The 13,312-nt window shown below is 35.0% G+C and overlaps 2 protein-coding genes across 2 annotated transcripts; one reads left to right on the plus strand and one right to left on the minus strand.

Moving 5' to 3' along the window:
- Positions 1-342: 342 nt before the first annotated feature.
- On the minus strand, positions 343-1,062 carry LOC136803282 (uncharacterized). The gene has a single exon (XM_067060004.1). The coding sequence runs from the start codon at positions 1,060-1,062 to the stop codon at positions 343-345; it is 720 nt and encodes a 239-aa protein (XP_066916105.1).
- A 9,995-nt stretch (positions 1,063-11,057) lies between these two features.
- On the plus strand, positions 11,058-12,248 carry LOC136803283 (uncharacterized). Its single transcript, XM_067060005.1, has one exon. It carries the CDS (start codon positions 11,058-11,060, stop codon positions 12,246-12,248), a length of 1,191 nt encoding a protein of 396 aa, XP_066916106.1.
- Positions 12,249-13,312: the final 1,064 nt, after the last annotated feature.

Raw genomic sequence — 13,312 nt, forward strand, 5'->3', positions numbered from 1 at the left:
TGATTCGTTTTTGTGCTTCGTGATCGAGCAAATTTGCTGGGTATCTATACCAGCTTGGTACAGGCTTGTGACCGTCGAGGCTCGCACACAATGATTCGTGTAAACTTTGCTCAGGCCAGCTTTGTTTGAAATCTGTTTCATGATGTTAACCAACAGATTTTTCCCTATGACTTCGTGGGTATACCAGGTTGTTTCGTCTTTGACAAATGACTTTTTGGACTTGGCAAAAAGATTTGGATTGTCCGGATGAAGCTTCTCAACATAAAACTGGAAAACTTTCACTGGACACAATTGACTCGAAGCTACTTCGTACATTCTGACATCAGAATAGTCCTGAGCATTCTATTTGTATCCACCTGGGTTATTTTTGGTACTTTCTGTCAAGACCATAGTGACATAACGATTACCTTTAGCATCTGTCATCACAGTGAAATGTTCTTTTTGCAGCTCTCTCCAACCCTCACGTCCTCTTCGACCGAAATGTAAGCATAGATTAAACCAGACACATTCTTGAAGTTTAGAAGGATCGTCAAAGCAGTTCGAGAAATAAATTTGCAACCGATTCATATCAGCCTGTTCGATGGGATCTTTATGTTTTGGCTTCTTGTTGTTAGTCTTATAATAAATTTTGCATCTAGCAGAGAACATATCATTGGCAGTACTAAATTCTCTGTCTGCTATGATGTTCATATTTCTGGAATAGGGTGGAGCCAAGAGTGTTCTATTTATCGCAGCACGAATTCCAGTCATCGAGCTCGGTGTAAACATTTCATTTTTAGCACTTCTAACTTCAGCATAAAACTTCCTCAAGATGTCGTTAAGCTTGTCTGCTTCAACGGTTTTGAAGTCAATCGGAATGTTTCGTTTTTCCAGCCAAGTTCTCAACTTTGAAAATCCCCAGTTTGTACATTTCCTTGTGTTTTCTGACTTTGAGTCCAGTACAAGCTTATCCAGTTCTGCTTTATCTAAATCTGATGTTTGACTGCTCGTTCCTTCTGCTGCTGCTTTTTGCTCTTCAAATTCAACTTCAAAGTGGAAGTTGACAACCTTCTCCTCCTCCATTTTGCTGGTTTTTGATTTGTTTTGTTTTGTGTTTATGGTTTCCAGGGTTCAAAACAATTCGAATGTTAGAGCATTCGAAAATAAAGAAAAAGAAGTCCTTGCAGTGTGATAAAGCCCGGTCAAAGGGCTTCAAATGAGCATAACGCCCTGCAATCAGGGCGGTTAATGATATTTCAGCCCTCTGACGTGACATGCCTTACTTTTCTCAGCGCGGGTACACTTATTTAAGTCACGGAACCTTTCAATACCGCTCGCCGTTTGAATCTTTAATGGCTTACTTAATGACCGCTATATGAATTATAATAGCATTTTAATTTAAATTTCTTGCAAAATTAAGTTTTTCAAAATCAACGGACCAGCCTTTTTCTGTTCTTATAAAGTTATAAATTGTTTTTTGCTTCCAATGATGGTATATCAAAGAAAATTTGCTTTGAATAGATTTATAAAAGATTTCAACGACCATTTAGGTCATTACCGAGATGTTTTCTCTCCATCTGTATCTTTATTACCTTCATGGTAATAGCTTAAGTAACTTCGTCTTATATTGGGCACATATTTCATATTAGATCAGAGTCGGCTTATTGTCTTCTTTCGCTGAGATAAACAAATATTTTGAATTTTCTCGGTTTTCGATCGAAAATTGCTACACATCTGTGTCTATTCAATACAAAATAGCTTGTAATTTAAAAAAGCTGAGTTAGCAAACGAAAATTTTACATACCCTATGGGAACTATTTTTTGCTGGAACTTATTCTTGCGGTTCGTAGTTCAAGATTTAATATTTAATATTTGCGGGAACTTAATTTTGCGGATTTCTCACTTGAAAGAAAATTATTATTCAACCTTGGTTTTTCGCAATTGAAAAATTTTGCAGGAACTTAATTTTACGGTTTGGGCCTAAATCCGCAAAAACTACAAAATTTAGTTCCCGCAAAAATTAGTTCCCTTAAGGTCACAAAACAAAACCTTTAAACATCATTTCTAAAAACTATTAAATTTCCTCCACATGAACTCGTCCATGTAACTTTGAAGATCAACACGCATGATCCCTTCCATAGCCTTGATTTTTTATTTGAAGCGGTTCCAATATGACTCTGTATTCTAAAAATATAAGAAATAGGTTTCTAACGAAATAATCTTAACTTGATATTTTTATAATACTTTGATTGTCCGATTTATGTAAAGTTATGGCTCTAAAAAGCTGGCCCGTTTTGCCCAATTTTAGCCATTTTTGCCAATTTAACTCTAGCTTGTTGGTCTGTAACTTATGATCCGTTCAGAAAGATATGAGAAATTTGAAGACATATTTAAAATTCTAAAGAATAGTAATTATCGCTTACCTGCCCCTGTTTGAAGATCTACAAAGTGGTACGTATGGTTAACCGTGTCATGGCCAATGCAATTTGGAACGAATTGTGGGAGATTGATGTATGCCCTCCATTCGTCAGTATGGATAGTGCTGTTGACACGATTGATCACCCCAGTCAAAACAGCGTGATTCCCCCTTGGGACAATTTCCATATATCCTTTGGCTGGTACAAACCTCGTATCGGCCAAGCAAAAAATCCATACCGGAGCTTGGGCAACGAGTCCTACTCCACCCTAAAAATGAAAAAAATACTTGTTTATGCATGTTTAAAGACTATCAAGGCGCACACTATTTTATAAGAACGGATAAATTTTGGCCGAGGCTCGGCTCTGTTCTTGACTTTTCGAGACTTATAGAAATCTTCTCAAATTTTCAAATCATCGAGAATAATAAAATTCCAAACAACGTTTTTGGCTATGAATGTTCTACACTTTGTTCGGATATAAAAGCGTTGGATATCCAAATCTTCTGATATCCTTAACATTTAAAAAATTTTTAAACTACACATGTGTTTAAAAAAGAATTTGTCTTTTTTCTTCATAACTTTTGAACGAATAAAGCAAATTTAAAATATACCTCAAAATTTAAGTTAGCCTAACAAATTAAGTCGATAGCATTTGTAATTTTTTCCCAAATTTTCAAACTTGTTCCGTTTTTTTAATACCCGGTACTTTACAGCTCAAAATCAATTGATCAAATTATACCCTTCGTCTATAATGAAACTGGCTTTCGTCAATTTGTACGACAAAATTTGCGCCACAACCACCAACCCGGATGGGGTTCCTTTGAAAATCATTTTTACACACTCTTCTTAACTTTTGAAACATTTGGATTACATGGTCCTTGTTGACTCGCACAATATTGACTACTTTCACGCAGTTTATCTTCTTCGACCACATATATATAATTTTAAAAAGATCCAGTAGCGATATCTTTTTCCGGTCTGAGAAGATTGTACCATTCCTCGAGTCGAGTTTGGTTCTTATTTGATTGTGCTTTTAAGCCAACTTTAACATCCAAAGCACTTTTAGTGCGTTCAGCTTACAGCTTAACCAGCATGCGACGCAAGTATTTATTAATACACAAAACATGACCACACAAAGGGTATACAAAAGCGAAAGAGTGAAACAGATTAAGGTGTCTAACACATCTCCTAAAAATGTACTGTAATCCAAAATCTTAAAATACTTGTATATTCTGTCTCAAAATTATGTGGACACTTCATTTTTTTGATATTATCTCAGCACCCATTCATTCTATATTAAAGAGTTATACACCGTGGGGAAGATAATTATTTGCAAAATATTTTAATCGATTTAAAAATTTTTGAAATTCGAAAAATAGAGATGAAAAGTGAAGAAGCAAAAATGAAGATTTTTTCTACTGATTTAGAAATCACGAAGTACTGTAATACTTTTTAGAATATTTAAACTTTGCTGATTCCAAATCTCTGCTCAGTCAGATTTTTTCATATCTTTCTTGGATCAGCAGTTACAGTCCCCGAAGAGGGGCTAAAACGGTCTGAAATGGCTAAAATAGACCTACTCTGACTGAACAAGGAATTCAAAAGAAATTAAAATTTCACATCTAAGCGAAACAAATGAAATGATAACTGAACAATTTATATATCTTTTCTTATGAAAAGCACAAGTTATTATTGCGAAGCGAATATACATGGGCGAAGCAGTTTTGCTATCGTGTATATGTACCTTTAAATCTCACCTACGCTGGGGAATGCAAATGAAGAATTACTAAATATATCCAATCTTTCAAACGCAGAAATAATTGAGAAAGCCGTCCGCCCTTCCTTAGATCAAACCTAGAATCGCGGCAGAGAAACTTGGAATTACGGATGGTTAAATATATTTTTTTCAAAAGGTGTCGCCTCGTGCGTTTAGATATACCAATTCTTAAAAGCTCCGGAGATAATACACGCGGTCGCCGGTACTAGATAAGTCTTGTTTTTATCTCCCTAGGGTTTAAATTAGGAAATTTAAAGAAAAGATCGGAAAATCAGCGCGGGTTTGAAGCGTTGGGATGAGCTGGAGTGTTTACAAGATACTTCAATAATTGGTCATTTGAAGTGATAGAGATGACGCGTTCTTTAGAAAAAGTAACAAATTCGTTTTATTACTGGTTAACGAAAACGGTTAATCAAATAAGAGCTTGTAAAAACTCCAGCGTTCAAGAAGCGTTCAAAACGCTCAAATGGCGCTCATTTTTTAAGAAGTCATTGCATTGACTCGAGCAAAGGCTTTCGAATTTTCCAAATTCGAATGTTACAAAAACATTGTTGTTTTGAAAAGAGAAGTTGTTGTTTCATTGCAAGAAGAGGGTCAAAGCTTAAAAATGAACTGTATACATATGGTTGGAATACCATTCCTTTTAGCCCAACACGAATTCGGACTTTTCGTATGTTTTGAAATGGGAAGAAAAATATTTTGGATATGGCTAACCTGGAAGAATTTATTCAACCCCTTATTCAGTGGAAGGCGGACTGTTCATTTGTTGTTGTTTTTGAAATTTTGGCTTGGCAAACTCTCGATGATGTGGCCACATCCATGTGGTTGTTGTTTGTTGTTTATGAATACGCATTGGTCAGTTAGGAGCATTTGGCGAGTTCCTGTACGCGACCGCGATCTAAAAAATCATAACAACACTCATTAAAAAATGACGTGCGTGTCTTTTCGCACTTTTTTTAGCCTAGGCGATGTAGCAAACATAGTAAATATAAGCAAACTGTGCTTTTAATTGGCTGAATTTTTTTTGCGTCGGAAAAACTTTTTCAAACTTTCAGCAATGATTGACTGTTACAATGAAAATCATCCAGCGCATTTTTTATCTTCTTCTTAATCTTCAATGAAGCACTCAAAGTTTACTGAATTTAAGCACATAAAATATTCTTATAATTATTGATATTCACTAAATCACCGTTTGTTGTGCGCTGCGGTAGAGTGTATGACTTAACTCGCGCGGTAACTAACTCGCCTTTTGTTGAAAGATCATATTGGGCGTTTTGGCGTTACCACCCTCGAAGCTAGCGGGCGCCCCTGTCTTTCCGCAACTCTTCCCACCATTTTAGATGGCCATAACAATAGAATCCAAAAGGGCGTAATCGGAGAAACATTGCCCACTTGGATACAATAAGGCAAATTTGAGAAAAGGATTTGCCCTGTTGGCATGTTCAAACAATGAAAGTCAGAGGGGGCCAAAATTAAGGCATGAACAAAGAACATTCCCTTCANACAAGATACTTCAATAATCGGTCATTTGAAGTGATAGAGATGACACGTTCTTTAGAAAAAGTAACAAATTCGTTTTATTACTGGTTAACGACCAACCAAATCAAATAAGAGCTTGTAAAAACTCCAGCGTTCAAGAAGCGTTCAAAACGCTCAAATCGCGCTCATTTTTTAAGAAGTCATTGCATTGACTCGACCAAAGGCTTTCCAACTTTTCCAAATTCGAATGTTACAAAAACATTGTTGTTTTGAAAAGAGACGTTGTTGTTTTGAAAAGAAAAAAAAGAACACGAGGTAGTGCTTTAAAGGGACATTAAAGTAGTAAAATGTAAACATTGCGCGAACCACGTATCATTAAAGAGAACAATTAAAATCACGTGTCCAAAACAAACTTGTAAAACAATTGAACAATCAAAATTAGCCATATTTGGTTTGATTTTTTATTTTGACATGTGACATTTGTTTTGATTTTGTATCCGCTGCATACAGTTTGTTTACAAATTTCGCAAGTACTGTTATGTCCCTTTCAAAGAAACGAAGAAAGCAGCTGAACCATGAACTTGCGGAATGAGAAGAAAGAAGATGGAATTTTTATTCTTTCATCGATAGACAAGGCTCAACAGAGTTGCTGATTCATTGCAAGAAGAGGGTCAAAGCTGAAAAATGAACTGTATACATATGGTTGGAAAACCATTCCTTTTAGCACAACACGAATTCAGACTTTTCGTATGTTTTGAAATGGGAAGAAAAATATTTTGGATATGGCTAACCTGGAAGAATTTATTCAACCCCTTATTCAGTGGAAGAAGGACTGTTCATTTGTTGTTATTTTTGAAATTTTGGCTTGGCAAACCCTCGATGATGTGGCCACATCCATGTGGTTGTTGTTTGTTGTTTATGAATACGCATTGGTGGTCAGAGCGAAATAAAAAATAACATTGACATGTGATTGTAATATAAAGGATTTCATTGTTGGTTATGGTAATGACTTGTAAAATGTCAAAATACATCGACAAAACTTGACATTATTTTTATGATACACTTTAACTGTTTAAAATTTCTGTGTTACAGCCGAGAAAAAAGTCACAGATTTTTTTTACTTTTTTTATGTAAAAAGACTGCCAAATATCTTTCTCCAGCCGACTTAAGATTAAGAGCCTTTAGATTTCCCAAATTTGAAAAAATACACAGCCATGAAAACTTAATGTTTTGCTGAGTAGACTAAAATCGTTGGAGACTTTTGATCTCAGCTTTTTGATCTCAGTTCTGTTTATCTGAATTTTCTTTATTTTCATATCTGGATTTTACAGCCCTATATAATAGTTTTAATATAATTTCAGAACTTTGTTACATTTTTCAGAATTTATGATGCAATGATACTCCTAATTAGGTATGGTTATTGTTATTCTGAATATTGAAATTGCATAACTTATTTCCATTAAGTTCTAGTCTTGAAATCCTTTGTATTTGTCATATACTGTCTCAATGGTTGTGTTTAAAGTTTGTTTAATTTTGTTGCTCCTCTGGGCTCTCTGCAAGGGGGCCCTTTTGAAAAGGTTAGTTAGAGGGGGATCATTTTGCAAAATATAAAGCCTTTTAATGATACAAAATTATTTGGTGCAGATCAAAGACTTTTATTGAAACTTTTTTGTTTACTGGAACTGGTCCACCCCCCAGTCTCACAGCCCGGTGGAACCCTTTTTCTTTCCTTAGTAGGGATAAATTGAAAAATGCATCTTCAAAAAATTGTTCTGCCTCTGTTGTAAGACAGTAATGACGAAGTTGACTTGGATAATCTTCCAAACAACCTTCGCACATCTCCTTTCGCACATCAAAGACTTTTTCTCGAATCATCTGAAAAATTCTACTCTCATAGCATTTCTTCTTTTTCGGTGCAGATAGACAAGGTACTGATTCAACATTTCGTTTTTGATTTGGTGTTGATGATTCCATAACTAACTTTAATTAGTGTAGTGATAGTGCGAAAAAGTTAAAACCTAGAGCGTAAAGAAAGCCTCGAAGGTGTGAACCAAGTATTCCAGATGTTGGAACAAACTCTGATGAAGCTCATTTTCTATGTGTTTAGAGCTAATGAGTTACCTGAGACTTTATACTGAGTGGGTTTTTACTTTCTGTAGTGTCACTCACTTTCTGTAGTGTCTAGTTAATCGATGAGTTAGTGGGTGAACATCAATCAAATACTTAAAGAATTTTCAAAAATCTAACACCACCAAATTCATTTTTTGTGATCACAAATAAAATCTTTTTCTTTTCTTTTATCAAGATAAACGATTCCATGGTCAGTGATTTGATGGTCTAGTATCACTCATATTATGTAGTGTCACTCCCTTTCTGTAGCGTCACTCACTTTCTGTAGTGTCCTTCACTTTTGGTATTGAATTAGAATCACCCATGAATTAGAATCACCGTTTTCTTTCTACTCACACCTTGTAAGGTCTAAGCTCAAATAGTGGAGAAAACAAGCTCTGATCATGTGTTAAGTTAAATCTTTGAATATCTTCTGAATCATGAATTAACTTTTAGAATATTTTTTCAAAGTTTTATCCAATAAGGATTATCATTCAAACTGTTTTTTATTTTCTTACTCTGGTCCGTGAAATAAACGGTTAGCCACAACCTAGCATAATTGGCTACCCTGCTTTTTAGCCCAACCCGCCCTTTTTTTACAAAAATAGTGTTTTTCTAATGCATCATGGATATTCTTTACTTTTTTGGGAAAATCATATCCACAAATATTCTTATGATTTCGTTTTTGATTAGCAGTTTAGAGTAAGAGATGTATAATTTTCACTGCGATCTTTAGAGTAATGTTTAAAAATCGGGGAAATCGAAAGTCTATTTTTGTAAAAAGTGCTGTAAAAGTTCTTAAAATCACCCCATTCTTTGGGTGAATAAAGCCCTAGTATGTACAATTTTAACACAAAACTTTTTTTTTAAGATAGTTGTTCAAAATCGGATAATTTGGGAAATGTTTACTTTCAGCTCCCTCAATATCCCGCCACATCCCGCGTGAGCTCCCTCAAAATCGGAATTGGAATTATTCCGGATTGGAAAGGAGTAGAACTTTGAGATTTTCACTGTATATTCGCTTTTTAGTTCTTCTTCAGATAAAGGAAAAATCACGTCTTTGGACATCATCAATTTTTCTTTATGACCAAAATTGAACATTTTTGAATCCGATTTAAGATCGCCGTGTTTTGGACCAATTTCATTATGACTTTTCTATTTTTTTTTCTAACATTGTATTTTGGCAAATTAAAAAACTACCCTTCAAGTATTTGGGCAAAACAGGGGTACCCGACAAGCTTTTTAGACCAACCCAAAAGCTATTAACAAAATAAATGAGAGAAAATATTTTGAAAATTGTTTTAACTTTTTTAACACCTTATTTTCAGATTTTGATAATTTTAAAGTGCTGAATACTTTAAAGGTAATTTCGAGCCGCGAAAGGGCAAAAATATTAAGAACAATTTAAGAACACTGAAGGCTTTTCAGGCCCTAAACAACCAGTTTCTTAGGAAATAGCACAAAATGGTAAAAACAGGAACATTTCAAGAATATTCTTAGGCTTAAAACTAAAAAAGAAAATGTTAAGAACATCCAAAGGCCTTTAAAATTTTGGATGTTCTTATACACGCTCTCATCACAATTAAGGCAGTCCGCAGAATATCCCTAAAATCCGTAACTCTATAGCTACGCATCATTTTCACTTTTTTCACTGTTTACTTGTTTAAAATTTTTCGAGATAAAAATTCAATGATTCTAGAATCTAAATTCATCCATTTTACTTAACTATTATACATAATGAGCCTCAAAAACGTAATTTCGTCATACTCTCAATTTGACCGGTTTTTGACGTATTGCATACGTATTTGTGATCAATCCTTACGGTTTTTTTACTTTTCTTCAAAGCTGATACCATTACCGAACGAATCACGTTTAGGTAGATGGTACCTGATCCCTTTATACCCTAAAATTTTAAGTTTCTTTATGATAAAAATCGATACTTCTGTCTTTGCCGCGAATTTATCAACCCGTGCGCGCGCGGCCGCCGATCTACCTCGACGATAAAAGTAAGTATTTTATATATGCTTTCGAATGGTATATGATATGTAATATAAAGATATGACTTTGTGCATGCAAGAGTATCAATCAAAATTTGTTGTAGTTGATTTCTATCAATTCACGCCTCAAACAGGGGTTTGACCAATTCTGCAGACCCGAATATAAAAATCGTACCCAAGCTCTTTTCTAATCAGCCCAGGCCCTGGATTTGCTATGGACCAATCAGATGCGTTTAATTTTCGCGCTACATTCCTGACGAAGGTAGAGCGGGAAAATAATTATTTATCAAACAAACCAAGCAGAGAGCAGAGGTTGGTAGCTATTAACAGATTAATTGAACCTGTTTAATCTGAATAAGAAGCTATATTTTTGGTTTTGAGTGTAAGTATACTGATTGGTGTATCTTCTGAGGTAAGTATTTTCATTGGATTTATATCACTTGAGAATGTTGTGCTTTTCCAAATTTGTTTGGTTAGGGCGGGCGGATATGATAAAAAAGAGAACTTTGTTATTGGGTAAAGAAAGAGGGATCCCAAAATACAATAGTATTTTTATGTTTCAAATAATTAGCCATATGCCTTACAATCCCAAGAATTTCAACTTTAATGTTATAACTTTCATTTAGTCCAGCAGTGAAGTAAGACTCATTTGTATTCTTCTCTGGCATCTGACTGAGAGACTAGGGATAGTACTTGGTTGAGCAATTATTCCCCAGTTAGTTCCCTCAATGGAAAAAAGTGTAATCTTTGAGATCCAGCAATTCAGGAATAAAGTTTATGACTCTCTGAACGTAGTTATTTCAGTAGAAATAAGGGTTGGTTGGGTGGTAGACGGAAAACTTACCAAAGGCCTTCAGTCTTGAAGTCCACAAAAACCAGTCAAATCTTCAAACTGGTGTGGAGATGACCCTGGACACCGGCGTACATTGCGCGGTGGAGTTCGGTGGGTGTACGGTGGTATTTTAGGTCAGATCGAAAACACCGTACAACACCACCGTACAGAATCCCACCATATACGGAATTGCCACCGTACGATTGTCCGATATGGGAATTCAGAAACCTGATCGACTTCCCACGGTACAATGTACGGTGGTATTTTTCGTGTACGGTGGGACAGGTACGGTGGTAACAATAGGTTAGGCTCCGCCCACCGTTCACCCACCGGACTCCACCACGTAATGTACGGCGGTGTCCGGGGTCGTGTGTGGAGTCACTTAGAATTTGATTTAATTTATTGATTCTGTTTGATTAAGATATAATCTAAGAGACATTTTACAGGCGTTTTATAGAGAGAAGAAAATGGGAAGATCTAAACAAGGACAAATCAACCGTAAATTAAACAAAAAGAAAAATTCAAAATTGCACAAGAAAAAAGTCAAGCAACAACTTGCTTTAGCCAAAGATGAGAACATTGAAATTCAAAACAAAAATCAGAAAATTAGAGAAGAAAATCAGCAAATAAAATTTAAAAATATAGAGGTGGTGACTGAAAACATCAAAATCAAAGATCAAAGTGAAAAAATAAAAAATGAAAATAATGAAATAAAAGATGAAAATGTCAAAATCAAGGGTGAGATTGTGAAGATCAACGATGAAAAATCAAAAGTTTTACATGAAAATACAAAAATAACAAAATATTTAAAGATCACTAAAAAAGAACTTCAAGATGTCAAGAAAAAACTTTATCATCATTCCGATTATTTGACCTCTGTTTCCAAAAAACATGCTACTGCTGAAAAAGATAAATCTTTCAATACTAAGCAAAATGAACTTTCTGAAGATGTTGTTCAGGTTTCTGAAATTAAACTTGGTGAGGGGACATTTGGTAAGGTTGTGGTTGGTTGTATGACCCAGCTTGGTATAAATTGTGCTATTAAGTCAGGGAAGAAACATTTTGATGCATATTGTGAAGCTACTTTCCTTCAAAGACTGCAAGGGTCAAGGTTTTTCCCATATTTGTTCGGAATTTTCAATAACATGCTTGTTATGGAGTACATTTGTTTTTCTGATGGCGCGCTAACTATTTATAAAGCCAGAATTGATCATTTGTTTAACCAAGAATCATGGACAAAGATTTGCTACCAAATGTTTAAGGCACTTGTCTACATTCACCGTAAAGGATTTTTACACAATGATATTAAAAGCAATAATATTTTGTTACGATCAGATTCTACTCCAGTTATTATAGATTTTGGAAAATCCACTCTGCGCTCTCAACCTCAAGAATATAGACTTACAAGTGAACAGAAAGAGCGTTATAATGTGAGGTACCCATATTTAGCTCATGAACTAAGGAATGGTTCTGGTTTGAAAACATCTACAAGGACAGACATTTTTTCTCTTGGTTTTGTTTTCAATTTTGTTGCTGATAAGGAAAATATGCTGTTGCAAGGTTTACAGAAGTCAATGCAAGAGATTTGCCCAGCCAAGAGAATTACTTCCCCTCTTATTTTAAAGGAATTTCAACACTGGGAGAGTAAACTTATGTAATTTTTAAAACATTTTCAATGGACATGATTAGCCTAAAAGCTCAGACAATTTTATTTCATCAAACATTTTCAAATTTTTTTTTCAAATTTTGAATAGTGGTTCACGAAGGCAAGTTATTGCAAGGCTTTCCTTTTTTATTTTAATAGGGTTTCAAGGTTTCTCTTTGATCTTTCTTCAGATTACGTAGTGGTTCCATGGTCATCACTTGTGGTGGCAAGAATAGGCATGGTCATTTCGATGGCAAGCTTTACGTAATTTCAAGGTTTCCTTTTTTTATTTTAATAACTTTCAAGGTTTCTCTTCATTTTTTCTTTGAAATTACGTAGTGGTTCATGGTCACCATTCGTGGTGGCAAGAATAGGCACGGTCATTTCGATGGCAAGCTTTACGTAATTTCAAGGTTTCCTTTTTTTATTTTAATAAATTGCTGAGTTTCTCTTTGATTTTTCTCCAGAATAATTTTTCTTTCAAATTACGTAGTGGTTCATGGTCATCACTTGTGGTGGCAAGAATAGGAACAGTCATTTCGATGGCAAGCTTTACGTAATTTCAAGGTTTCCTTTTTTTATTTTAATAACTTTCAAGGCTTCTCTTCATTTTTTCTCCAGAATAATTTTTCTTTCAAATTACGTAGTGGTTCATGGTCACCATTCGTGGTGGCAAGAATAGGCACGGTCATTTCGATGGCAAGCTTTACGTAATTTCAAGGTTTCCTTTTTTTATTTTAATAACTTTCAAGGTTTCTCTTCATTTTTTCTCCAGAATAATTTTTCTTTCAAATTACGTAGTGGTTCATGGTCACCATTCGTGGTGGCAAGAATAGGCACGGTCATTTCGATGGCAAGCCTTACGTAATTTCAAGGTTTCCTTTTTTTATTTTTGGACCTACCTGGAGGTCCTATAAATTAACCTCTGTCCGTCCGTCCGTCCGTTCGTCCGTTCGTCCGTCTGTTACCAGCTTTTCTCAGTATTGGCTCATTAGTTTTTTCTGATTTTTGGCACAATGATGCAAAATGGCAATGCCCAAAATGTGACGGAGCCCGATTTTCGAAAAAAAATCATTT

The sequence above is a fragment of the Clytia hemisphaerica genome, unplaced genomic scaffold, assembly GCF_902728285.1.
Source record: "Clytia hemisphaerica strain Z4C2 unplaced genomic scaffold, Clytia hemisphaerica genome assembly, whole genome shotgun sequence".
In the NCBI taxonomy this organism is placed as follows: domain Eukaryota; kingdom Metazoa; phylum Cnidaria; class Hydrozoa; order Leptothecata; family Clytiidae; genus Clytia; species Clytia hemisphaerica.